Source organism: Miscanthus floridulus, chromosome 18, assembly GCF_019320115.1.
Source record: "Miscanthus floridulus cultivar M001 chromosome 18, ASM1932011v1, whole genome shotgun sequence".
Lineage (NCBI taxonomy): Eukaryota > Viridiplantae > Streptophyta > Magnoliopsida > Poales > Poaceae > Miscanthus > Miscanthus floridulus.
This window is the reverse complement of record NC_089597.1, coordinates 124926751-124954633: the sequence shown is the minus strand read 5'-3', so window position 1 is coordinate 124954633 and position 27883 is coordinate 124926751. Positions and strand designations below refer to the sequence as shown.

Here is a 27883-nt window from a genome sequence, read left to right as displayed (position 1 = left end):
TAATTTAGCAAATTCTTGCTGTTTTTTTATCGTGCATGAAGGTGTTTCGAGGGAATGCAAAATTCATGTGATTTCAACTCCTGCTTCCTCGGATTCCGGTTCTAGTTAGTTTTGAGTGATTTGACCTTTAGAATTACTTGTGTGATCATAGGGCATCAATCACTCAGATTTTGTTTTTGGTTCTATTTGTGTGATTTGTTCCCTCAAATTGCTTGAGTGATGAGAGGGGTGAAATCACCCCAGTTCCAGATAGATAGATCCTTTGTTATTTGTTTACAAAGTTTGGCGAAAAGCACTCGTGTGGCAAATAAGAAAAAAAACACGTATTTAACCTTTTACTTGGTCTTAGGATGGTGCAAAAATTCATTTATTATTACTAGGAACACTATACAGCAAAACTAGTGGATCCGACGGCTGCGATCTGTCCACAAAACCCGGACCCACACGGCCGCCTCCTGCATCGTCTTTCTCGGTCGCGGAGCCATTTCCACCCTCCAAACCGAAAACAGATCGCAATCCTAGGGGCTAGGGTTACCCTCCACCCCCATCCCCATCGTCCGATCCGATCCCTCACCGCCATGTCCCACCACGACGGAAGCAAGCCCTACCAGCCCCGCCGGGGGCCCGAGCGGCACCCGCAGCCGGCGGACGGGATCGCCGCCCCGCTTCCCGCCGCCGTTGCCCCGTCGGTGGAGCACCTCGTGGCGGCCGCCGCCGAGGCAGAGGCGTTGAACCGCTTCGCCGCGGAACCACAGGTGCACGAGCAGGAGGTTGGGGAGGACGAGGAGGAGGACGAGGAGGAAGACGAGATGGTGGAGGAGGAGGACGAGCAGGAAGGGCAGCACGGCGGCATCGGTGTGGAGCACGTTCCCATGGACACGGATGCTGCTGCCGCGGCGGCGGCGGCGGCGGCCGCCGGCTTGCAGATGGACCCGCACTCGGCGATGGTGCCTGGGACCGTGCCACCCATGGCGACCAACCAGCTCACCCTCTCGTTCCAGGGCGAGGTCTATGTGTTCGACTCCGTCTCCCCTGATAAGGTCCCTCTCCTCACCTGCTTGCTTTCTGTAGATGTGAACTTGTTTTTTCTGCCTGTAGTCAATGCAATTCGCTGGACTAATGAGAGTTGTTGGTTTTGTCTGCAGGTCCAAGCCGTGCTTTTGCTGCTTGGAGGGAGGGAGCTGAGCAGCCTGGGCGGAGCATCGTCCTCTGCACCTTATAGTAAGGTTAGGATAAGTGATGTTGAATCTTATGTATAATGCCTGTGAGTTATGTCCGTAGTAACTGCAAAATGGAATGGATGGTTCACATGCGTGTATTTGCTCTTCTCCTTTCAGAGGTTGAATTTTCCACATCGGGTGGCATCATTGATGAGATTTAGGGAAAAGCGGAAGGAGCGGAATTTTGATAAGAAGATCCGTTACACAGTCCGGAAGGAAGTTGCGCTTAGGTTGGTGATAGCTGTTAAACTTTGGCTGGGTATTCTATTCTTGCTATCTGAAGTGCCATTAATTTTGTTTTGTCGGAACTCAATAAACTTAATTGTGATACTGGAAACAAAGTATTTGTCCTTTTTTATGACATCATATTCCCCTTGAAACTGAGTACATCTCTTGTGCACATTTGTTCAAATGTAAGTAGTTCCTAGTGGGAAGATGCACGTCCTAACTCCGTGGCATTTTCCAAGTTATTCTGATTAGATCAGATCGATCTTTTGTCAGCCCTGTTTTTTATGTATTCTTTTTTGGTAGTGCATATTGTTTGGTAGTCATTAGGAATGCTTCGAATCATGAGTGGCTGTATGTTCTTGTTTCACCAGTTTTAATGTATGTCACACAGCTAATTAACTAGTTTTCATTTTTTCTTAATCAGTCCATTGAGTAGTTTTTGGTTGCGTAGCAGCCTTGTCCATTTATGCTGTTTCAATGGTTGTGGATATTGCTGTGGTGTTCTTGATTTATATATAAGATTAAGTGGTATGTTGGATGTTGCAATTGGATCTTGCTATATAGTCCTCTTCATAGAAGGTTATTGTATTTGCAGGATGCAGCGCAATCGAGGTCAGTTTACATCTTCAAAACCAAAGCCTGATGAAATAGCAGCAGCATCAGAAATGGCAGCTGTAGATGGCTCCCCGAATTGGGCATTAGTTGAAGGCCGACCTCCATCTGCTGCTGAGTAAGTTACAGAAGTGTTTCCTGTTTGCTTGTGGTTTACAGGTGTTTGACTTATGCAGCAATGTTTTGAGATGATTAAAAGATGCTATTGCAGATTTTCTTGTTATTTCATTGTAGATGCCATGAACTTTAAATCCTTGTTTGTTCAACTATGCTGTGGTTACTATACATCTTGCTGGTTGACACCATAGTGTGATAGTACCTTAATACTTTCCATCTAGCCATACATAGAATGTTCATTTGTTACTCACATGATATGCCCCTACAATCTTAGCAATCAAATGTAGTGTTAGTAGCTGTTGAAATCCTTTTTATTCTGCTTCCTAGATTACCATGCACATCAGTCATGATTCTCCGCTTTGCTGGTTCTGGTGGTTAGATAGGCCTTCACTGCACAGACTATATGGTTTAAGATTAGCTTTCTGCTGGTTTAGGCATGATTTGGTTAGTCAAACTTCAAACTGTCGTGCAACATTACAAGCAAGTTTGCTAAAAGAAAAATAAACATTTGTTGGTACCTAGCATGCATTGATGCATGCTTCTTTCAAAAGGTTCTTGTTTTGTGGATATTATGTGTTCATGTTGCATGTGATTGGAGTTCCTTTTAAATAGTAGTGAAAAACATAATTTCTGAATTGTTCTGACATCCAATTCTTTCAGATGTCATCATTGTGGTACTAATGCAACAGCTACACCAATGATGCGCCGTGGACCCGATGGACCAAGAACACTATGCAATGCCTGTGGCCTCATGTGGGCAAATAAGGTATTTGTGATTGCTTAGCAGTACAATTATGATCCTAGACTTTACTGATCATTGAAACTTCAAACTTATTTATTTATAGGTAGCGTGCCCGTGCGCTGCTACGGGATAACTAACAATTTATACTAAAAACACACGGATCGCAGATAAGATAACAATACTGTTAAATTAAATACCAACGTTAAAGTGACGTTTAATCCAAAAAGCAAGGTTTATGAATTTAACACAGTCACGGAGTGCACGGCGTCGCAGGCTCACAAACTCTAGAGCTTCTAGAGATTGGGTCGAATCCAACCTAGAGCCTCGGAACCCTGCATCTTTTCCTGGACGGGTTTCACTTCGGATGCGCCGGTAGCAATATCAACGATCTCCAGTCGATGGACCAAGTCGTATGGATCCCCATACAATGGCTCAGACATGTAGATTTTGTTCTCCTTGTACTTGGATACACTTGTTCCACTGAAGCTTTCATTGAAATGTTTAGACACAAACAATGTCTGATCACCGATGTCCCTCACCCTAGACCACTCCGGCGTACGGTCGTGGAGGTTGCACTTGTAGATCGCGCTGCTGTAGGTGAAGCTCTGTGTCTCGTGGAACGTGCTCACCATGGCACCCACAATGTGCAGCTCACCATTTGATTCCAGGTAGCTGCGGTGGCAGAGCCCCGCAGGTGGCGACAGCGATGGCAGCAGCGTCGCGGTTGGAGTAGCGCCGACGGCGTTGCTGCTGCAGACGGAGATTTCTCCAGTCCAGTCGATTGCCAAGAACTTGTCTTGGCAGTAGACGATGGACCCCACGGAGAACTCCAGTTTGGTGTCGAGCAGCGTCCATGCGCTGTCGACTCCAACCCGGCAGAACGCGACCTCCGTGGAGCACCCAAGCATGGCCATGGCCACGCACTCGCGGCTGGCGGCGTCAGGCGGCGCCGAGAGCACGATCTCACAGAAGAACACGTCCCTCATGTCTTCTAGCTTGATGGCTCTGCCTGCGGCATCCGCATCCCCGTAGCCGTTGGTGGGATGGACGACCCACCGGCCGTGGACCCTAGACACGCGTTTCGATGAGGACGCCGCCGCGACATGTTCGCCTGCTGGCGGGAGCTCAACGCGGGGGGCACGGGCACCGGCGAATGGATTCAGCAGCGTCACGGACGCCGCCTCGTCCATGAGCGCCAGCCACCCACACGAGGAGCCGCATGCCACCTTGCCGCGCACGTCGGGCAGCGTCTTGGACAAGACCTTCTCCGGGACGCAGTAGAAGCCGACGCGGTCCGAGTCGGGGTCGAACGGGAGCAGCAGGAGCGGCCCGAAGGTCGCGAACGAGACAGCGGCGCGCCATGGGGAGCAAGCGGATCGGAAGGACGCCGCGTCGTGGCCTGACGCTGCCTGATGGACTCGAGGAGATCCTCTGGCAGGCCGGATCTCCAGTCAGGGAGAGATAGGGACCTTCTCTTGAGATTGGGAGGCTGAGCCATGGAAGACAGATGACATCAACTATGGTTCATGCAAGAAACAACAAACGGGGGCGATGGAACACGTGAGTGTGAAACCAAATGAAAGGAGGAAAAACTATCCCTTTTGTAAATGCAAAGAGGGGAAGTAATTAAATGTAGGCAGATTTGGCAAGGTTCTCAGAAATGCAAAGAGGTTCCTTTTGTCTTAATTCTCTTTCCTTCTGTGTTAATTCTCTTTCCTTTTGCTCGTTGTCATGTATGCTGGTGTATGCAAACATGCAATGTGTATATGGATAGCACAATAATTTTCTACTTCCTATTTTGCCGTGATCCCTTTATCACATGACAGGCAATATTCAATTAAGGAGAATGACACGATCAATTAGTAATTAAGATGTTGTGGGATCGCAGGCGTGGGCAGATGGACGAATCAAAACAAATGTCGCACCAAAAAATGTCGCATCAAGCATCAGTGTATCAATGCCAACCATTGACTCATCCTCTAGAGTTTACAAATGTAAGCTATGGCAATAAATTGCAACAATTCAGGGCAAAGTGAGAAATTCCTCCTTTTCAAGGTTTAACTTCAGTGAGAAATCATCATTCTTTTTCTTGCCTACCTACATCATATTGTTCAAAAATAAACAAAGATCAATTCATAGACATTTTGCAGTGCAGAGATAACTTTGTGACCTGGCTTGGTGTTGCTGGGCTATTACGGGAACACCAATTCAGCGAGCGAGGTCTAGAGGTGCAAAGGCCTGATGCCAAACATCTGAATACCATCTAGTGTAATAAAAAAATTAGCAAGCCAAAAATTCAGTGGCCATAAAAAAAGTTGACAAGAGAAAAGTATCTAATATATTTTATCAGGAAAGTATCTAACATTGGTACACCAAGCTCATGAATTGAAACTATCAGTAAATAAATAAGACTCGAGCTACTTGAAATGAGATTGGTACATACAAAGGGCTAACTATGCTAAAAAATCAATGGCATCCAATGTGCAGGCACACAATATCGAAAAAATAGATGATTAACTATATAACAAGAACGTCTGCAGCATCATGAACTATGGTTGTGTAACATCATGAACGGCGAGCGATGGAGGATGGGCGACGTCAATCGGTCTACATATGCGAAGACGACGGCTCGGGTGCATGACTCAGGTGGCATCGAGGTAGCGGCGCGGTAGCCGAGGACGACGGCTCGGGTGCATGGCGCGGGCGAACGACGAGGACTACGGCGCGGACGTCGTGGAGGTGGCGGTGTTTCCAGGTGCATGATGCGGGTGAACGTCGAGGACGATGGCGCGACGTCGTGGAGGCGACAGTGTACGTGGCGCACGGGGAGGATGACGGCGTGGGCTCACAGACCAGACGATGGAGCATGTCATGGAGGGGAGATCGCATGGGGAAGGGAGATCGCACGTTGCGGCGACCTTGCGACGATTGATGATGTAGCCACAGGTGCATCCACTAGTAGGCAGACGATGGATGATCCATTGCTGTTGCTTCTCCACTACACGACGAGGACGAAGTAGGGGCGGTTCGATCGTGCAGGGGCTTGAGGAATGGGGCGCGCGACGATCGTCTCCGTGCAGCGACCAGTGACGCGCTTGAGTCCTACCAAGAAGACGCGTTCGATCGTGCAGCGACGAGCGACGATGGTCTTCCGTGTTTGTAGCGCATGCAAACTAGGGTCAAGAATTTCATATTTGTGGCACGAGGGCGGTATGATCGAGCGTGAGACGTGGGTGATCGCTTTCCTTGTTTGAGGCAATTAGGGTCAAGACTTTCCGTATTTGTAGCGCATGCAAATCAGGGCCAAGACTTTCCGTATTTGTAGCGAATGCAAATCAGGGTCAATACTTTCCGTGTTTTCTTTGCACCAAAGGACGCAGCATGCGGGAGATATCGTGGGATCGCAGGCGTGGGCAGACGGACGAACCAAAACAAATGTCGCACCAAAAAATGTCCACACTTTGTTCTTTTTAGTTGTAGGAGATAGCTTAGACTGTGTAATGGACCAAGAGGCGCATGTGAATAAGAAATTCACGTGCCAGAACCATGACCCAGGCTATTGGTACCCTTTTTAGCCTGCCCCAACGTGCTTGGCAAGACAGTTGCTGTTTTCGTAAACTATAAAATGGACCCAACATAACATGTAACCGCTGTCTTAGTATTAGATTTCTTCAAAAAGAATTTGAAAAAAAAATCTTGCTGGGTCCTTTACCTTGGGTGCTTACGCGACAATCACGGTGCTACACTGAAGTTTTGCTTACCCTGTAATTTACAGAACACTATGTATCTATCTTTGTTAATATTGCGCCACTGTAGTCTGTAATCTGTACTTATGCACTCTTCTGGTGCTGCTACGCTTTTTTTTCTGTCTGCTTCTGTTTTAGTAATAAAATGCAGATCTTTCCCACTTATCTTTTCTGTTTTTTATTACGATTGCATTAGAGAAAATACCTTGCAACGTGAAACCTTATTGTTTCTGATCCCATCTACTCCTTTATAAAACTAAGAAACTTATGTTTGTTTTATTAGTCTGTTCACGTAAATTTAGACGAAGTATTATGTAACCGCAAGTAAATCTAGGGTTGATCGTCCATTCATGTCTTTATAGGGCCTCCTGAGGGACCTATCAAAATCTCCTGTACCTCTTCAAGTTATGCAATCAGCTCCGCTTCTAGATGCTGATGTAAGTTTTTCTTTTCTCTGTTCTTTGCATATGTTTTCTACCTAAGCTTCATGGGGATCCTGTTTGCTTTAGACTTATCCTATAAGTTGTAAGTGAAAATCATTGGCTCAGATTAGTTGATTCCTTATCTAATTATTTGACTAGCAATGCAGCATTGTCAAGTATAGTAGGTGCATGCCTTTTCCATCTATCCTTTTCTCCCTTAGACTTCAAACTTAAATCTGAAAAAAAAATTATTGCTCCACTAAACAAGAGTTCCAATTGTTAATCTTCTCTTTCCATTACTTCTGTTGAATTGTTCTCTCTTTGCTTGCACTTGAGACTAGCGAAAAGTGATAGGGTTCTTCATAATTCATTGTATTATAGGGACAGTATAAGATGGGTTATCTTATACGGAGTAATCCTCTTCCAATTTCTCTTTCACAGCTTCCTTTACTTATCTTATCATCCTCTTCCAATTTCTCTCACAGCTTCCTTTACTTTCTCCTGTCTGCCTTGTTTATTTTCATAAACTGTATGCCTTTGTATTCTGAACAATTAACTGGTTGAAACTTAATTGCTGTCTACTTTTTCCAGCAGAATGGAAGTGCCATGTCTGCGCCTGGCTCTGAGCTAGAGAATGCTGCAGCAGCCATGGCCAATGGCCACGAGTCATCAAGTAGTGGTGTTTAATCCAGCGCTGGGGTAAAGCCACGAGCATCATCCCGCAATGATCTCTGCAGTAGGCGGTCAGCTGTTGTACTATAACTTGAGTTGGAGCCTGCTTAGATATGGAATCCTTTTATCCTTGCGTTCTGTAGGTTTTAAGAGCTGCGACAGTGTTTTATCCCGTGTAATCATGTTTGCTGCCGTTGCGGCTATAGCGAATTTGTTTCTTATCTTGAGTTGTGACTGTTAAGAACCGATGAAGTTCGTTCCTTACGTGCATGTAGTTATACTTAGATCTCAGATGTTTTAACCGTGCAGCAACGCCTATCAATATTCAGTACTTATGGTGCTTTCGCCACACGGAAACGTTCTGGATTCTGGCCTTGAAACCAAGAATCCGTGCCAAACAGCTAAACCACCGAAACCTTTTCAACTAGAATCAGCCTGGGATGGTTCTCATTTTTGTTAACTAGAATCGGCGCGCGTGGGATGATCCTCATTTTTGCACCGAGCCATCGAATCGGCAAAAGGTTGGCTTCGCGTACAAATCATCTCCGTTTCTTTGCCAAAACTTATATAAACTAACAATTGTATTTTTTAATTGCATAATAATTTTTATTGTCATAAGTTAAAATGAGTTGTATTTAAGTTTTAAGTTGTTCTTGGTTAAAAAATGTTCTTAAAATATTTTATTTATTTATATGACTTTTAAAATTTTATATGCCTTATTATAAAATAATATCTAGCCTATTAGCCAAACAATACGATGAAATGACTCCGATTCATCATATGAAATGTGTTGTTGATAGAATCTAGATATCAAACATTTTGAAGATAATCTAGATCCTTATCAAACGCACCCTTACTTTCTGGCAGTTCAAAGATGCATGACCTATGACTATGTTTGGGGTTGATTTGTTAGCATAGTTGTGTTTTCCTAGGTATTTTAATGTGCAAATGAATTGTTCTTTATAGATTCCGAGGAATTGGGTTCAATTCATTATGATTTCTTTCAAAATTCTTAAATCCTAGTGATGTTATGCTTACCTTTTTTAGTTGATCCATATATATAATATTAAAGCACATTAATTTCTTCGGTTCATGTCACCCTCATTTCTACTGCTTTTCTTCTCTTCTTTCTCTTACCTAGTTGTCCCTTACTTCGACTTTTTTTTACTTTTATTATGAATGGCAAGTTTAGACCCACGCTTCCATCCCATTTCTTATGTCTTGCTCCGAAACCCTTTTATTGCATAACTCAATTCAAGTAGAAGTAAGATGTCATCGTTTTTTCAATATTGACACTGGTTACAACTTGGAGCGACAAACCACTAGCGATGTCATGCTACTAATATCATGGCCTAGTCATATGAGACAGAGCTTGTCGCGTCATGACTTGCAAGGGGCGGCTCAACATCCCCTTGGGCTGGTGGCTAACCTTTCATTTTTCTCAGTCTCACAACACGTGCAACACGTAGAGATGAGTTAGTTTCCCATACAAGACTAATAAAAATTATTGCACTTAACATTTATTATAGGCCTTAACTTTTTTTTTGATTTAATGAACTACATAAGGTTGAGTCAAGCCCAATTAAGTCCAATAAAAATAGCATAGCGATGTAAAACTAATCATAGACCAGTTGGTTAGTTTTCTTGTGGTGGAACCTGCCACCCGGGTTCAAGTCCTTGACTTGATACGTGTGCTCGCATTTTCCTCAGTGGTAGGCGACGTCCCCATCGACAACGAGGCGCCTGTGGTGACTTCGTGAATCTCGAGATTCACCGGCTCACTCATTCAGAGGTGCTTATATGGATATGTTTGCCTACGTGTATTCATAGGAGAGAGTGTGCATGCGTGTTATAGGCGTCTGCGTAAAATAGCATAGCTATGAATTTTCATATCAAAATATAGGGATGGCTTGGTTACTATTGTGTAGGGTAATAAATCCATATTTAGGACAAAGGAGTACAATAATACTCCAATACACCTATTCAAAAACATAATATGTTTTGGCATTTTTATAAACTGCTTTTATTATGTATATCTAAAAAAGGTAAAACATCTTATAATAATTTGAAATAAAGGAAGAGCTATTTTATATCTACGAGTCATATACAGTAACAACTTGCTTTATAAGAGACATTTTTATCTACGTCCCCCTCTCCTCTTCACGTCAAGATTTCCGTGCGACCCATTGCACGAGCTCGTTTTGGACGAAAGATAGGGAAGCTGTCCTAAAACAGAGATTGATCTAGAACCGTACACGTGCCCATCCGTCAATCTCCATCGTTCCTAACACCAGATTTCTAGACGCTTCCGTCACCTGCGCCTGCGCGGCTGCGCCGGACCTGCCATCTATCTCGTGTATCGACTCCCCCCGGCTTTCCGTCCCCAACTGCTGGACTGTACTCGGCCCCAAACCCTAGCCCCACCGCGCGAATGGCCGACGTGCTTGACCCCGCCTCCGACGAGCCGCGCGCGCGCCGACCGCCGCCACCTCCCCCGGGCAGCCCGGAGGACCGCTCGCCGCAGCTCCCCCCGCCTCCGCCCGTCGGGCCCCCAGCGGCGAGCCGGAAGCGGAGCCGCTCCCCGCCGCCGCCGCCGCCGCCTCCGCTCGGCTCGTCGCGGCCCCAGAGGTACCGGGACCACCGCGGCGGCGGCGGCGGGCGGGGCGGGAGCAGCCCCAGCCCGCCGCCGTACCGGGGCAGCCGCCGCCACTCGCCGCCCAGGAGGTCCCCGTCGCCGCCGTTCAAGCGGTCGCGGAGGGACGACGGGTACGACCGCCGCGGGGGCCGCGGGAGCCCGCCGCGTTACGGGTACGATGATAGGAGGTGAGGGGCTCTGGCTCAATCGTCCGTCGGGGGAGTTTCTTTGTGCGGCAAGTGTTTGCAGGTGGGTATGTGTGCTTACCGTGTGGTTGTTCAGACGAGGTTATGACCATGAGCGAGGTGGTGGCAGAGGTGGGTATGAAGATGACAGGAACCATGGCAGATATCTGAACCGTGCTCCAGGTGAGGACTCTTCTCCTCATGCAAAGTTCAGTTGTAGGAATATATTAATAATCTTGGTAATAGAAGATTTAGTGTAACAAATGTGAATATACAACAACAACATAGCCTGTCAGTCCCAAGCAAGTTGGGGTAGGCTAGAGTTGAAACCCACCAAGAGCCCCTAGTCTAACAAATGTGTATAAATTTAAAATTGAAAAAGATGGAGATCTTCGTGTACCAGATGTTACTCTCTCCAGTCCGTTTTATAAGGCGTTCTCATGTTTTTCCTAAAGTCCGGTATGTAACGCTTGGGGTTATTCCAAGACGTCTGTCCACGGGAGTCCAAGCAACTAGCATCTGTGATTTAACACGTGCACCAGTTTGCTCATGCATAGTATGGAATCAAATCCAATTAATACGGGCACCTTGGCATGGCATCAAAGGGCTGGATTAATTTGCTCCCTGGTATCTGGAATCCATCTCTTTGTGCCTTAGAAAACGGACCGGAGGGAGTTGTTCGTTTCTTCTTGGTGTGACCTTATTACAGTACAATGTTGATCACATGAACCTTTTCAACTTAAGTAGTTATATGTTCTCTGCTTCTATATAAAATGGCTGCTCTTTAGTTTTCATGGCTTGTGACAAATAACTTGTGACGAATGACTTCTTGTTATTTGCTTTATGATTTATGACTATCACTTGACATGCAACTTTTATACCCAGATTGGCCTGATTCGGGGTATGGGGCGGCCAATGATGGTCCAGGGGTCACCCAAAGGTACTGATGATGTAACTAATGACTCAAGTCATTTTATTTGCTTGTTTTTTGACTCCTCATTATGAGCCACTTCAAAATTTTGTCTTTGTGGGTATTGGTTGCTATCGCTGTATAAGAATCATCAGAACTCATCACTGCTCGTGAGGAATTCGAATCAAGCCTCATACTGTTAAATGCTCTATGCATTGTTAACGGATAGAGAATCTTCTCAGAAAATTCCCCATATTTGATGTTTGGAAGCAAAAGACGTGGATAGTTTATCAAGACAAAGTTTCTCTCTACTTTACAACCTAATTACTCTTATTACCCACCACCAGCAAGCCTTCTGCTCTCTTTACAGTTTGTACTACTACAACAAAGCTTCCTCCAGTATACCACTACTAGTATATGTATATATTGAGATGCAGCTATATACTCGAAGTAGAGGACGATATGTTTTGGATGCAGTCAAATGGAGAATCTGATGAGAACATTCTCTATCCGTTAACAACCAAATGGCAGAGGCTTCGTTTGGAACTCACGAGTGTTTTTTCCTTCACAATGTAATACGGGACAATTCAGATCCCCCCCCCTGCGTATCACATTATGCATACAGTTATATTGGCAACTCCATAGATTAAGAACTTAAAACACTTCAGAAACTTAATACTTCTGAACAATATTGGTTCCTGCATTAGTGCAATGAAGCTCCTAATAATTGATGACACCTCTTTAGAAGAGGGACATGAACCCTATGATGGATACGTCTGGTTGGTCTGGTCTTTGTGGGGCTGCTGGCTATTGCTGCCACAAGGACATCATCTTAGCATCTACAACATCATCTTAGAGGACAACATCTTAGAGGACAGCATCTTAGCATCTTAGACTAGCATCTTAGCATCTTAGACTAGCATCTTGGCATATGCTTGGCTGGCTAGTAGCCTATAAATATGTATCCCCAACCCCTCAGGTTGGCATGGCATTTGAGTGAGAAATAAACCAGAAAATTGCCCCAACTCCTAGTGTCATCCTCTCTCGATGAGAGTAAGAATTCTACTACTACCAAGAGTAAGAATTCAACGACTAACAACTGGTATCAGAGCCGTATTATCCTGTAGCCTGAGCATCTCCTGCTCATCTTCTTTCCCAGCCTCGCAACAGCCCCAGCTAAGAACAGCAGCAGCTCCGGCCGCTCCTGCTCACTCCTCTCCCTCTGCGTAGACGAGTAGCAGCTCGTCTGAAGCAGCCCTCTCCCTGCGCAGCAGCCCCCCGGTAGCGCGTCATGTCCGCAGGGCAGTCTCAGCGCTCGGTCGCCTCGAGCACGCGGCGTCGGTAGGAGGCCGAACTTGCCGCGACAGAGGAACGCAAGCGAGCGGCGGCAAGGGCGTCGAGGCTGGCAGCGGCGGAGCTGGCAGCAGCCAGAGCGGAGGCGGAAGCAGCGGCGGCGGCGGATGCAGCGCGTGCGGCGGCAGCAGAGGTCGAGGCCCTGCGCGGCAGCATCAGCAGCTCCGTTTCTGCTGACGACAGCACCGACGCGGACGTCGAGCTGCTGGGGAGGGAGGCAGGACGAGCGCGGGCGGCGCAGTGGGCAGCCGCGCACGCCCACGAGCGCGGCGGTAGCCCAGACAGGCGCGGACTCGCCGCCGGCGCTCCTGGAGGAGGCGCGCACGGCGGCGGCGCTCCTGGAGGAGGCGCGCACGGAGGCGGCGCTCCTGGAGGCGCGCACGGCAACGGTGGCGGACGGGTCGATGGAGAGCGCGACCTTCACAGGCAGCGTGGCTCTCTTCCCGGATCGGTACCGTGGTTACCACAGGCTCCAGGCTGTCGTCAGGGACGTCAGCCCCGGCGGTGGGTGGCCTACCCTCACTAAGACCAACTACGTCGAATGGGCTGCGATGATGAGGGTAAAGCTCCAGGTGCGGCACATGTGGGAGGCAGTCCGGTACGGCGACGTCGACTACGACCTAGATCGACGGGCGCTGGATGCCCTCATCGCTGCAGTCCCGCCCGAGATGCAGTTCTCGCTTACCAACAAGCGGACTGCCAAGGAGGCTTGGGACGCCATCGCTGCGGCACGCATCGGCAGCGACCGCGCCCGCAAGTCCACACTGCAGGCATTTCGCAAGGAGTGGGAGAACCTGGCCTTCAAGCCAGGTGAGGACGTTGACGACTTTGCTCTCCGTCTCAACACTCTGTTGCAGAAGATGGTGCAGTTCGGCGATGACACCTACGGCGAGGAGAGAGCTGCCGAAAAGCTCCTCCGCTGCGTCCCCGAGAAGTACAAGCAGATGGCTCGCTCGATCGAGTCCCTGCTGGATCTCTCCACGATGTCGATCGAGGAGGCGATAGGTCGTCTCAAGGTCGTCGACAGCGATGAGCCACAGTCTCTCTCGGGGCCCATCACCACTGGCGGGAAGCTCCTTCTCACTCGGGAGCAGTGGGATGCCTGCCAAGGTGACCGGAAGAAGGGGGAGCCTTCTTCCGCGACTGGCAGCCGCAAGCGTGGCAAGCCGCGTAGAGATGCCCAGGCCGGGGCGCGAGGACGTGTCGAGGGTGATGCCCGTAGAGGCGCCCAGGGCGGCGCCACCGGCAAGCACAAGCCGGCACGAGACGACGCCTGCCGCAACTGCGGCCAGCTTGGCCATTGGGCCAAGGACTGTTGACAGCCACGACGTGGCCAGGCCCACGTCGCACAGGCGGAGGAGGAGCCGACTCTGTTCATGGCACATGCAAGCATCGAGCTACCTCCAGCGGCACCGGCCGCAGCGGCTCTCCTCCACCTTGACGAGCCAAAAGCACACGCCCTCCTCGGTGATGGCTCCGGCAACGACAAGACTGACGGGTGGTGCCTCGACACCGGCGCCACCTATCACATGACCGGTCGACGGGAGTTCTTCACCAAGCTTGACTCTAGCGTCTGAGGCTCCGTCAAGTTTGGGGATGCTTCCGGCGTGGAGATCAAGGGCGTCGGCTCCTTCATCTTCACCGCCGTGTCTGGTGAGCACAGGCTGCTCACCGGAGTCTACTACATCCCCGCGTTGAGGAACTCCATCATCAGCTTGGGACAACTGGATGAGAACGGTTCGCGCGTGGTGGTTGAGGATGGAGTCATGAGGATTTGGGATCGCCGTCGTCGCCTTCTTGCCAAGGTATCCAGAAGCGCAAATCGACTCTACGTCCTTAACGTGCAGGTGGCACAACCCCTCTGTCTCGCTGCTCGTCGGGACGACGAGGCGTGGCAGTGGTACGAGCGTTTCGGGCACCTTCACTTCGAGGCCCTGAAGCGGCTCAGTGCCACGGAGATGGTGCGAGGCCTGCCGTGCCTCGACCAAGTGGAGCAGCTCTGCGACGTCTGCGTGTTGACGAAGCAGAGGCGACTCCCCTTTCCCCAGCGGGCGAGCTTTCGAGCCAAGGAGAGGCTCGAGCTTATGCACGGGGACTTGTGTGGCCCGGTGACACCGGCCACATCGGGAGGACGACGCTACTTCCTGCTGCTCGTCGACGACCTCTCCCGCTACATGTGGGTGATGGTCCTCGGCAGCAAGGGAGAGGCTGCGGAGGCAGAGTGCGGCCGCAAGCTGCGCGTGCTGCGCACCGACAACGGCGGCTGGATTCGCGTCGTACTGCGCTGATGAGGGCATTCAGCGCCACTACTCCGCGCCGTACAGCCCACAGCAGAACGGCGTCGTCGAGTGGCGCAACCAGACGGTTGTGGGGATGGCTCGGGCCCTTCTCAAGCAGAGGGGGATGCCGGCTGTCTTTTGGGGAGAGGCGGTGGTGTCGTCCGTCTACATCCTCAACCGCTCGCCTACCAAGGCGCTCGACGGCAGGACGCCGTTCGAGGCTTGGCATGGGCGCAAGCCGGCGGTCTCCCACTTGCGGGTCTTCGGCTGCCTCGCGTTCGCCAAGGAGCTTGGCCACATCAGCAAGCTCGACGACAGGAGCACTCCGGGAGTGTTCATCGGCTACGCGGAGGGCTCGAAGGCCTACCTCATCCTCGACCCGAAGACACAGCGTGTGCGCACGGCGCGCGACGTTGTGTTCGACGAAGGGCGAGGATGGGCGTGGGACAAGGCGGTAGACGACGACTCGGCTCTGACGTACGACGACTTCACTGTCGAGTACGTCCACTTCGAGGGAGTTGGGGGAGTAGGCAGCTCTTCTTTGGCGAGCGCGTCTACCCCAGTCCCCGAGCCTCCACCGACCCCGGCGTCTGTTACTTCGACAACACCACGCTCTCCAGCCAGGACCTTGGCTGCGATGAGTCCTTCGCCGGCTCCACCATAGCCGGCACAACCACGCACTCCAGCACCGACAGGCATCTCTCCGGGCACGTCTACTCCAACACCAGCTCGTGTCGAGCACAGCCCGGTTGAGCTCGCTACTCCGCTCTCTCACGACGAGGAGCGCATCGACGCGTACCACGACGGCGAGCCGTTGCGGTACCGTACGATGGAGAACCTTCTCGGCGACCAGCCGGTGCCGGGACCGGTGCCTCACGACCTGGAGGTGTAGTTGCACCTTGCGTGTGACGACGGCGAGCCTCGGTCGTTTGCAGAGGCCGAGAGACACGCGGCATGGCGCGCCGCGATGCAGTTGGAGATGGATGCGGTCGAGAAGAACCGCACCTAGGAGCTTGCTGACCTTCCTCATGGTCATCGCGCGATCACCCTTAAGTGGGTGTACAAGCTGAAGAGGGATGAAGCCGGCGCCATCGTCAAGCACAAGGCTCGCTTGGTGGCACGAGGTTTCGTGCAGCAGGAGGGGGTCGACTTCGACGACGCCTTTGCTCACGTGGCATGGATGGAGTCCGCGCGACTCCTCTTTGCGCTAGCTGCCCAGGAGGGCTGGCGTGTTTATCACATGGACGTCAAGTCGGCGTTCCTTAACGGCGACTTGAAGGAGGAGGTCTACGTGCACCAGCCGCCGGGATTTGCGATCCCCGGCAAGGTGCTCCGCCTGCGCAAGGCTCTCTATGGCTTGCGGCAGGCACCGAGGGCGTGGAATGCCAAGTTGGATTCCACGCTAAAGGGGATGGGCTTCGAGCAAAGCCCGCACGAGGCGGCCATCTACCGACGGGGCAGTGGAGGAAATGCTCTGCTGGTGGGTGTCTACGTCGACGACTTGGTGATCACCGGCACCAAGGATGCGGAGGTGGCGGCATTCAAGGAAGTGATGAAGGCCACCTTCCAGATGAGTGACCTGGGGCCTCTCTCCTTATACCTGGGAATCGAGGTGCACCAGGATGACTCCGGGATCACGCTTCGACAGACCGCCTACGCCAAGCGCGTCGTTGAGCTAGCTGGGCTCACCGACTGCAACCCAGCTCTCACTCCGATGGTGGAGAGGCTAAAGCTGAGCCGCGATAGCACGACGGAGGAGGTGGACGCTACGCAGTACCGGCGTCTTGTGGGGAGCCTTCGCTACCTCGCCCACACACGGCCGGACTTGGCATTCTCCGTCGGCTATGTTAGTTGGTTCATGCAGCGACCGACGACGGAGCACCAGCAGGCTGTGAAGAGGATCATCCGCTACGTTGCGGGGACTCTCAATCACGGCCTCTACTACCCTAGGTGCCCTGGGGTGGCACACTTCGTCGGGTACAGCGACAGCGACCACGCCGGCGACATCGACACCAGCAAGAGCACGGGCGGGATCCTCTTCTTCCTTAGCAAGTGCCTCGTTAGCTGACAGTCGGTCAAGCAGCAGGTGGTAGCCCTGTCCAGCTGCGAGGCCGAGTACATAGCGGCCTCCACCGCTTCGACTCAGGCGCTCTGGCTCGCTCAACTGCTTGGTGATCTCCTCGGCAGAGACACTAGAGCGGTGGAGCTCAGGGTGGACAGCAAGTCCGCTCTGGCCCTGGCAAAGAGCCCCGTTTTCCATGAACGCAGCAAGCATATCTGGGTGAGGTACCACTTCATCCGAGGCTGTTTGGAGGAAGGGAGCATCAAGGCGAGCTACATCAACACCAAGGACCAGCTTGCGGACCTGCTCACCAAGCCCCTTAGGAGGATCAAGTTCCTTGAGCTCTGCTCGAGGACCGGGATGGTTCTACTTTCCCACAAGACGACGCACAAGACTCAGGGGGAGAATGATGGATAAGTTTGGTTGGTCTGGTCTTTGTGGGGCTGCTGGCTGTTGCTGCCACAAGGACAACATCTTAGCATCTAGGGCAACATCTTAGAGGACAACATCTTAGAGGACAGCATCTTAGCATCTTAGACTAGCATTTTAGCATCTTAGACTAGCATCTTGGCATATGCTTGGCTGGCTAGCAGCATATATCCCCAACCCCTCAGGTTGGCATGACATTTGAGTGAGAAATAAACCAGAAAATTGCCCCAACTCCTAGTGTCATCCTCTCTCGATTCCTGGTTCTCTTAAAAATGGGCTGCCTGACAATTTTGCATGCTGTTGAGAGTTGATTTATACTTTGTCTGCTCTTTCTCATTTAATGTTTTATGTTCATGCTTGAGCTAACTTAAAGGAAAAGCGCAGATCGTTACACCCCCTGATTAAATTTGTTTTATCCTGCCACCTATGTAATTCCATTTTTCTCCTGTTTCACCCATCTTTAATTTTAACGACCAATGACTCATATGCAAAATGAGATGATGCCATTTTACTAGTCTCTTTGAAATTCTGTAACATCAAATGAAAAAGGAGAATGCTTTTCCACTACCAAAATAAAGGCGTGTACCCAGTGCAGAGAGCTCCCGCTCTGTGCGGGGTCCGGGGAAGGGTGTCAGTGGCAAGCCTTACCCTCGCCTGTGCAATGCGAGGAGACTGCGACTCGAATAAATAAATAAATAAGATACAGAGTACCATTGCGTGCCTGTGTGCAATAAACCTTAGTGTCCATTGTCCACTGTTGGAATTGGGAACCTATAGAATCAAGTAGATTTTGATTGGGATCCTTATCTCTCTAAGCAATTCTCACTTAAAGTTTTAATAAAAACACTCTGGTTTGAAGACCTCACATGAACTCCATGTGCAAGTGGAAGCATGCCAACTTGACATGTGAATAACACTGGAACAAATAAAAGCTTTCTTATTCTGATACTCTTGGGTTTGGACAGGCTTACTGCATACCCCTCAGGGAGTCCACGAGGTATTCATTTGATGAGATGTCTGAGCTAATACTAATGAAACAAATCAATGATTCTTACTGAAGATTACTGTTGCATATACCACGTTCTTATCCATACATTTTATGCAATATTTATGAGCAGCCATTTTTCTAATCTTCCTATTTGTTTAAGTTTCTGGAGCTATCCATTCTGACATTTCAAACAGAAGTATTATAACATATTTTGAGTTTACGGCAACATGCTTTTGTGATCTTATTAGTTGTGAATCTTTCCAGGGAAGGTTTGATGACATACAAACAGTTCATGCAAGTTCTTGAGGATGATATTTCACCAAGTGAAGCTGAACGCAGGTAAACCAATAACAAAAGAGCACATTGAGAAATATAATACATGTGCCCCATCGTGTTTCTTAACAACTTTTGTGCCGTGTTACCCAGGTACCAAGAATATAGAACTGAGTATATCACTACTCAGAAACGCGCTTATTTTGATCTCCACAAGAATGAAGATTGGTACGTTCCAAGAGATTTTATTTCAGACACTAATTGTGCCCTTTAGGTATGCAGGAGTTACATGTGGTCCATTCACTTATTTGTCTTCTCTGTTTGCTTACACTTGCAGGTTGAAAGACAAGTACCACCCAACTAACTTGTTATCTGTTATCGAAAGGTGGAGTTGCATTCTGTGTGAATATTCCTGTGTGGACTTTGGCCTTGTAATATCTAGGACATGATATTTTCTAGTATAAAGGTGTCCATTGAACAGTATCTTTCCAGCTCATCTTAACGATTTATTGTCGGTTTATGCAGGAGGAATGAACGTTGTAAGGTTATAGCAAAGGATTTCTTTCTTGATTTGCAGAATGGAACTCTGGACCTGTGAGTTTATTTTCACATTGCTTGTGTCATGATGCCTTTTTATGGATGAGCTGTTTATATCTTGATATCCTGCTGAACAGAGGCCCTGGAATAACTGCGGGTGCAGCAAGTAAACCGGGGTGGTAGTGATGGAAATTCTGAGGATGATATGGACAGTGACAAGAGAAGAAAGCATGGCAAAGATTCCGCAAAAGGAACTGATTCTCTTTCTGGTGCCCCCAAGGCTCATCCACTTAGTTCTGAATCACGTCGAGTCCAAGCTGACATTGAGCAGACTCTAGCTCTTGTGCGTAAGCTTGATGCTGAGAAGGGCATTGAGGGCAATGTGCTGTCAAGTGGTGATCATGACAAGTCAGACGTAGACAAATCACACATTGGATCTATGGGGCCTATAATTATAATCAGAGGTTTAACGACTGTCAAAGGCCTGGAAGGCGTTGAGCTCCTAGACACTATTCTTACCTATTTATGGCGTATTCATGGTGTTGATTACTATGGCACGTCAGAGTCACATGAGGCCAAGGGCCTTCGTCATGTGAGAGTAGACAGTAAGACTTCTAGCACATCTGATGTCAGTGCTGGTGATTGGGAGAAGAAGCTGGATACTTTCTGGCAGGAAAGACTGAATGGTCAGGACCCGCTGGTCATACTTACCGCCAAGGACAAAATTGATGCAGCTGCTGCTGAAGTTTTAGAACCTCTTGTCAGGAAAATCAGGGATGAAAAGTATGGATGGAAATATGGCTGTGGAGCCAAGGGCTGTACAAAGCTTTTTCATGCTCCTGAGTTTGTTCACAAGCATTTGAGGCTCAAGCATCCAGACCTTCTATTAGAGTCAACGTCAAAAGTTCGAGAGGATCTTTATTTCCAAAACTACATGAAGTATGTATATGTGATGCTCTATTTACAGCTAAAAAACAGTATTGAAGTTTAGGAGATCATACTTATCTATTCCTTTCATTTTTTAAACAGTGATCCTAATGCACCAGGTGGAACCCCAGTGATGCAACAGTCTGCACCAGTAAGAACAACACACTCCATGTTCTTGCTTTAATAAAATTTCTAATCTACAAAGTATAGTGTTATTCTGACATATCACATGTGTCTGTTTATAATGATTAAGACTTCAATTAGAGTAGGTTGTTTGTCTAATTGTTAACACACTTCATCTCTGGGGAAATTCTGTAAATCTATTTTTCTGCTTCACCTAAAATCATTTTATGGGCCATTTTGCTTTCATGCAACTTAATCTATGTTAGAAGTTTTTTCTTTCTTTTGGTGATGAACATTGTACTGTTTGTGCCCTTTTGTTATACTGACCCATTGGACCAGAGCTCCAGTGCCATAACATTGCCAACTTTTGAGGGCGAAGCATTATGTCCTTAGGGATGTAGCTGATGTGTCTGCATGTTGGGGATTTTGAATGAATGGCTGACTCCTTGCTTGGGTGACGGAGTAAAGGATTTGCTTAGCCTTTAGCAGCCTTGGTGGAATTAATATAACTCGCAAAATAACATTAGCGGATTAGTCAATTAATGAGTTCTGTCAACATTCTCTGGCTTTTGGGATCTTCTGTTAAAAACGCAGGGGAATTCAAATTTGGATCATGATAATTTTGTATGTTTAGTAGGTATGCTGCTAACAAAATGTATCAAATACAGGAGACTGCTGCCAAATTTGATGCTTATTGAAGTGCCAACTGGGCCGATATCTTTAATACATGATCCAACTTCTTATTTGCAGGACAGAGGAAGACGGAGACCTAGCATGGACAATCGTCTGAAATTTGACCGTGGCAGTAACAGAGAACATGATAAAGCTGAGAGAGATGGAGGCAGGTATGGTAGAGGTGATCACTCTCCAAGCCGTGATGGGCCTGATGATCAGATGTTTGATGGTTTCCGTGGACGGCCCTCTAATGGTCCTTTTGTTGCTGAGTTCCCCCCTCCACCGATATTGATGCCAGTACCTGGTGCTGGGTAAGTGAAAAGGCATGCATTTCAGTATATTCTGATTGCAATTATGGACTGCTAAGTGCTAACTACTGTGATCACTATTGTTTTCAGTCCCTTGGGACCATTTGTTCCTGCACCTCCAGAGATAGCCATGCATATGCTGAGAGAGCAAGGGCCACCTCCTCCATTTGAACCAAATGGCCCACCACATGGCAACACAGGAATGCCCGGACCAATGATGGGTGGCCCAGCACCGATTATAGCTATGCCTCCAAATTTCCGCCATGATCCTCGCCGTCTGAGAAGGTTTACCCCCAATTCCAGAATCTCCTTTTCCTCTTGTTTGCTTGCTCTGATGTTCATCTCGTTATTTTGTTGCTGTGAAGGCTAACTATTCTTTTGGGACGAACTTAAAAAATGGCACTGTACTTTTTAGTGAGATTTTTAGTAATGGCATGCGACTCATACCTGACTTTGGTTGCAGCTATAACGATCTCGATGCCCCTGATGAGGAAGTTACTGTCCTTGACTACAGAAGCTTATAGGGTCGTAAAGTTTCCCCCCGTACTCCCATTGGAGAATCGGGTTGTGTTCTCTTTATGTAGGCAGAGATGGAAGGTTACGGACAAGTAATCCAATTTTTGGGTCACCTGTAGTCTGTTAGATTTTGTTGTAACTTGAATGGCCGGAACTTCAATATTTGCTCTTGCGTCTGTCGAACCATATACTCCGTGAATGCACTTCTGTTACTACAGTTGTTGGCCAACTTTTTTGTTTTGACACAATGCTGTAATATTCATTTACGAACATTTTTTTCGATTGCTGATTCGAGCTGAATAAATATAGGCCTCTGTTTGGAACCTGGGTGGGGTGGTTGCAGTGAGCGATAGGTACTTCACAACCTTGTTGCCCTTTGCAATTTCCCTTCAACATTTGCTGCAACCCGTGACTTGTCAGAACGAAGACTTACACTTTGCAATTTCCCTTGAACATTTGCTGCAACCCTTGACTTGTCAAGACAGAGACTTGGTACTGGGCGATGAACACTTTACCATCAATATGGCCAAGATCTTGTCAACTCGTATGGCCAAGCTTTTGTCAACTTGTATTTTGTTACCGATTTTTGTGACCGATCTCCATTCATTACCAAAGTTTTCTAACCTATATCTATATGCTGATCGCACCTTATGACGTGAGCACATCTCGTTGAGTGCGGTTCCATCTGGACGCAGCGACTGTGATGCTATGATTTTATGGGAAAGACGGCCTTCTTACCTACTGCCTTGGTTTCATTTTCTGCCGGCTTCTCCTCCCTTGGTCCTCTGCAGACTGCTGGAGAGGTAAGCGCGCACGCTTTCCTTCCTTGTTCCTCCAACCCACCCGCGCGAGCTATACCAACCATGGAGGCAGATAGATAGATTACCCCTTTCCTCTCTTGCGCTTGCGGTTAGTGTTATCAACCCATAGGAGCAGCAGGAGTTTATGCTTTCTTGCACGCTGCCGTCTGTCATGTGAGCAATTCGTCGAACACCTTATGGGCATCGGGCAACGCCAAATCCGGGGCAGTTGACCCATGACCGTTCTTGTTGTTTTCCTGATGAATTCGGATGGGATGTTGGTCTCAGCTATTGAACCTCGTTCTTTCCCTTACACACTGAAGCCCGAAATCTCTTCTTGCTAGCGGGACAGCGTGGCGGCTGTTTTCTTGTTAGTTATTACCATCTCACAACCATTTCATGTTGCCTGATCTTACTCCCGTTTCGAGCAAAATCCTTGTGATGTTTCAACTAATCTGATGTTTATGGGTTTCAATCTGTTTCAGGGCTGTCTCTTGATCTTACTCAGAAATATACCATACAGCAGTAAGGAGAAGGCAAATGTTAGTTACCATCTCACAACCATTTCATGTTACCTGGTCTTACTTCTGTTTCGAGCAAAATCTATGTGATGTTTCGACTAATCTTCTGTTTATGGATTCAGACTGTTGCAGGGCTATCTCTTGATCTTGCTCAGAAATATAGCATACAGCAGTTACGAGATATGGCAGATGCGCTGTTTGTTGTTCTCAGAAAAGTTGCTCTTTCCCTGGGAGAAGGTGCACTGGTGAAGATTGGCACGGATGTCGTCGAGGCAGCGCCGGTCTTGACAGATTTTGAGCATGGCATGAGACAGATCGAGGGTGAGCTCTTGATCCTGCAGGCCTTTATTGGGCAGGTCCGAGCGCAGAAAGCCGGTGACAAGGCATTTCACGCATGGCTGGACCAAGTTAGAGATGTTGCCCATGAGGTGGAAGATATCATTGATGAGTATGCTTACCTTACCACGCAAGCCATGGATACAAGCAGCTTCTTCAAGAGAAAGTTCCATCAGGTGAAGAACTTTGCAGCATGGCAGAAGCTACTAGTCCGGATCAGTCAAGTAGAAGCTCGGATTCAGAGGCTATCTGAAATGAGGAATCGGTATGGCATTTCGGTAGGGGAGCAAGACAGGAGTAGCAAGTTGCAGCAATCCAATCAATTCTCTGTGTCAGATTCTTCTTACCTAACTGATGACTCTGAAATAGTAGGGCATGCCGAGGAAATTGGGAGACTGACACAATGGCTACTTGAGGAGAAACAAGACCGAACTCTAATAGCGATCTTTGGTATGGGAGGTCTAGGTAAAACTACTGTTGCAAGCAGTGTCTACAAGAACAAAAAGATCAGCAGAACTTTTGATTGTCATGCATGGGTTACTGTATCTCAGACTTACCAAGTTGAAGAGCTTCTGAGAGAAATCATGAATCAGTTAACAGAGCAGAGAGCAAGTTTGGCAAGTGGCTTCATGACCATGAGTCGCATGAGATTAGTTGAGATAATGCAGAGCTATTTGCGTGACAAAAAATATTTCATTGTCTTGGATGATGTATGGGAGAAAGATGCTTGGTTATTTCTGAACTATGCATTTGTCAAAAACAATTGTGGAAGTAAAGTGCTTATAACAACCCGGAGAAAAGATGTGTCTTCTTTGGCACTTCACAATCGTGTAATTGAACTTAAAACTCTTAACTATGCTGAATCATGGGAACTTTTCTGCAAAAAGGCGTTTTTTGCATTGGAGGGCAGCATATGTCCTAAGAATCTCACATCTTTGGCGAAGAAAATTGTTGATAAGTGTCAAGGATTGCCATTGGCTATCATAGCCATCGGAAGTATTCTATCATACCATGCATTAGATGAATGGGAGTGGGCATTTTTCTACAACCAACTTAATTGGCAGTTAGCTAACAATTCAGAGCTAAGCTGGATCTCTACTGTCTTGAATCTAAGCTTGGATGATCTCCCAAGTCATCTGAGGAGCTGCTTTCTATACTGCAGCCTATTTCCTGAAGATCACTGGATTAAAAGAAAACAGATAGCCAAGTTATGGATTGCGGAAGGTTTTGTGGAAGAGAGAGGGGATGGGACAACAATGGAGGAAGTTGCTGAGCATTACCTTGCAGAGCTAACTCACCGTTCTCTTCTTCAGGTCATAGAAAGGAATGCAAGCGGAAGGCCAAGAACATTTGTTATGCATGATCTTGTGCGGGAAGTAACCTCAATAACTGCTGAAAAGGAAAAGTTCGCGGTTATACACGGCCATGTTGGTACAACCCAAGTTTCCCATGATGCACGCCGCTTGTGCATCCAAAAAAGTGCAGATTCCCAAAACTATTTAGCAAATTCACATCTCCGATCATTCATTTTGTTTGACAATCTTGTACCGTCTTCCTGGATATATGATGTCTCATCACGTTTCAGACTGCTGAGGGTCTTAGGCCTAAGATTTACCAATATTGAACAAGTTCCGTGCGTGGTCACAGAACTGTATAACTTGCGTTATCTGGATATGTCGTACACAAAAGTCAAGCAGATACCGGCATCATTCAGAAAACTCGTGCACCTTCAAGTTTTAGATCTCAGGTTCAGCTATGTGGAGGAGTTGCCATTGGAAATAACTATGCTAACTAATTTACGTCATTTACATGTTGCTGTAGTTCATGATCTTCAAGAAAGATCACTGAATTGCTTCAGTGCTACAAAAATTCCTGGCAATATTTGTGGCCTAAAGAATCTTCAATCTTTACATACCGTTTCAGCTAATAAAGATCTGGTTTCACAGCTGGGAAAGTTGACTCTTATGAGAAGCTTGACTATAAAGAATGTGCGGCAAAGCTACATTGCAGAGCTATGGACCTCCCTGACAAAAATGCCTAACTTGAGCGTCCTGATTATTTCTGTGTCTGATATGGATGAGATTCTTGACTTGAGAATGCTGAGGCCCTTACCTAACCTTAAGTTCTTCTGGCTGGCAGGAAAGATGGAGGGAGGCATGCTCCCACCGATATTCAATAAGTTTGAGAAGCTAACACAGTTAAAAATGGACTGGTCTGGTCTGAATAAGGACCCTATAAGCTCCTTCTCTTACATGTTAACTCTAGTTGATCTGTGTCTGTTCGGGGCATATTATGGGGAACATTTATCTTTCTGTGCAGGATGGTTCCCCAATCTCAAATCTCTGCAAATTGCTGATATGGAACATCTGGCTCAAATTGAGATAGAGGATGGAACAATGATGGGTCTACATCATCTGGAACTTGTTGGTTTAAGGAATATGAGGGTAGTACCTAAGGGTATCAAGTATATTAGAACACTCCGTCAGATGTTTCTGACTGATATGCCAAAGGAGTTGGTTGAAAGCCTGCAAGGAAGTGACAGTCACATTGTTCAGCATGTTCCTAACATCCATATTTTTGACTCCACTGATTCCGAAGCAGGTAATCTCCACATTCTTAACCAATTAATAATTTAAAAACAAATACAGACTACGAATCATCAATTTAAAATCTAAGAAAGAACTAGTATCTAAAAAAGCAACTGTTTGCAAAGCTTATCAATGAATTAGATCCAAACATTTTATCCCATCTCTTTTCTTATCTGCCAATAGGTATTTGCAATGTTCATCCTTACTTTCCTATTCAAACTCTTACTGTGTACAGTATGGTTTTCTAAAGGAGTCCATACATGAAGTGTACTAGTTTATTGTTATGGGATGAAGTTAACATAGTACTTTTTTGAGTATGCCACGTCCCTTCCAGTTTGTAGTTCAAATTATGTTTGCGTGTATTGAATAAATTATCAGATGGAATATACCTTGTGGATTATTTTTTCTTATGGATCTTTTCTCATCTTTAGATTTTTTAGTGTTTTTCAGAATTTTAAATACAAGTTTTTTGATATTGCAATCTGCACTCATATTTAGATTTATAATCTGTACAGAAATGTAACTACTACTTTGTTGATATTTCAGTAAATAACTTCATATTTTGGCCTCATCTTGCCAAGAAGTATGGCTCTGGTGCAACTAAGTATGACCCAAGAAAATGAGGATCATATGGAGCCTGGAAGATTACTGGGAGGTTTCAGCAATAAATATGCCTTTGATTTATAGAGCAACCACTCGAGCAGCGATAAAATCATCAAAACGTACTTGTTCATCTTGGTGCCAAAACTCTAGATGAGTGTCTTTTGTGTAATATATGTTACTCATGGATTTTGGCCCTCGCTACTGAATGGTTTCCTACTGCCAATACTGAATGGAAAAAGTCTACATCCAAAAAAAAAAAAAAACTTGACCGGGGGGTTAAGACTGCCCCCGCAGCATTTCAAATAAGAAGAAGGACCTTCTCACCCAGCTGAGAAAACCCCCAAATCCCCGCCACACCCTTACACGGTGGCTTTCAGTCGTCCAAGTAAGAATTGGGCCGGTGCCCCTCCAGTGCTTTGGTTATGGGGACGGGCGAGGGGATTTTTTTAACCTCAGCCTGAAATTTGCTCCCACGATAAGTCGAACTCAGGATCTGAGGAGTGCCGCCGGGTCACCTAACCGTTTGACATGGAGAACGAAACATGTGGAAGCAAAAAGATTGTTCATTGATTTATAAATGGGCATCAGCACTTCAGAAGTGAGGAGCCTTGGACAAGTAGACCATTAATCTGGACACAGCGCAGAAATCTCACATACTTAATGGGGAGGCGGTGCTTGAGAGTTGCAGGCAAACAGCGCACCCATTGCACAGAGGCCATCTGTGCCGTCTTAGATCTTGCTGTATAGTCTATACCTCTATCTCTATATCTAATAATAAAGGAGCAAAATTTCTGCCGTATTTTTTTTTCTACTGGTCTTTTTTTCTGCCTTCTCGAGACCGGCTCGGTCTCGCACTCTAGCGTCCTTCACGGTTACGGTAAAATTGCAGGAGTGGGGAAGAGAATAGAAAGAAATACGGGGTTCCAGATGTAAAGATGCTAGAGAGAAAGAAAAGGTGGGAGGGTCTTAATAGTTTTTGAAATAGATCGGGGTTCCTGATGCAAAATGTCCAGATCCGAATGAGTCTCTCCTGGTGGTCTTTTTTTCTCAACCTGGGTTGAATCCTTGTAGTTGGG

General features: G+C 47.4%; 2 protein-coding genes and 1 pseudogene across 3 annotated transcripts; all 3 read left to right on the top strand.

Moving 5' to 3' along the window:
* The first annotated feature begins 482 nt into the window (after positions 1-482).
* Positions 483-8023, top strand: LOC136521574 (GATA transcription factor 20-like). 2 transcript variants are annotated; one of them, XM_066515321.1, is made up of 7 exons: positions 483-1040; positions 1146-1226; positions 1338-1450; positions 2044-2178; positions 2838-2943; positions 7028-7102; positions 7682-8023. In XM_066515321.1, exons 1-7 carry the CDS (start codon positions 579-581, stop codon positions 7772-7774), a joined length of 1065 nt encoding a protein of 354 aa, XP_066371418.1. In that variant the 5' UTR covers positions 483-578; the 3' UTR covers positions 7775-8023. The 2 variants fall into 2 exon arrangements, with proteins under 2 accessions (XP_066371418.1, XP_066371417.1); XM_066515320.1 differs by having other exon boundaries at positions 7679-8023.
* A 2063-nt stretch (positions 8024-10086) lies between these two features.
* On the top strand, positions 10087-22364 carry LOC136520002 (serrate RNA effector molecule-like; annotated as a pseudogene).
* A 363-nt stretch (positions 22365-22727) lies between these two features.
* LOC136520889 (disease resistance protein RPM1-like) lies at positions 22728-27672 on the top strand. Its single transcript, XM_066514567.1, has 4 exons — positions 22728-23129; positions 23245-23301; positions 23403-26217; positions 26751-27672. The coding sequence occupies exons 3-4, from the start codon at positions 23463-23465 to the stop codon at positions 26825-26827; spliced, it is 2832 nt and encodes a 943-aa protein (XP_066370664.1). The 5' UTR covers positions 22728-23129; positions 23245-23301; positions 23403-23462; the 3' UTR covers positions 26828-27672.
* Positions 27673-27883: the final 211 nt, after the last annotated feature.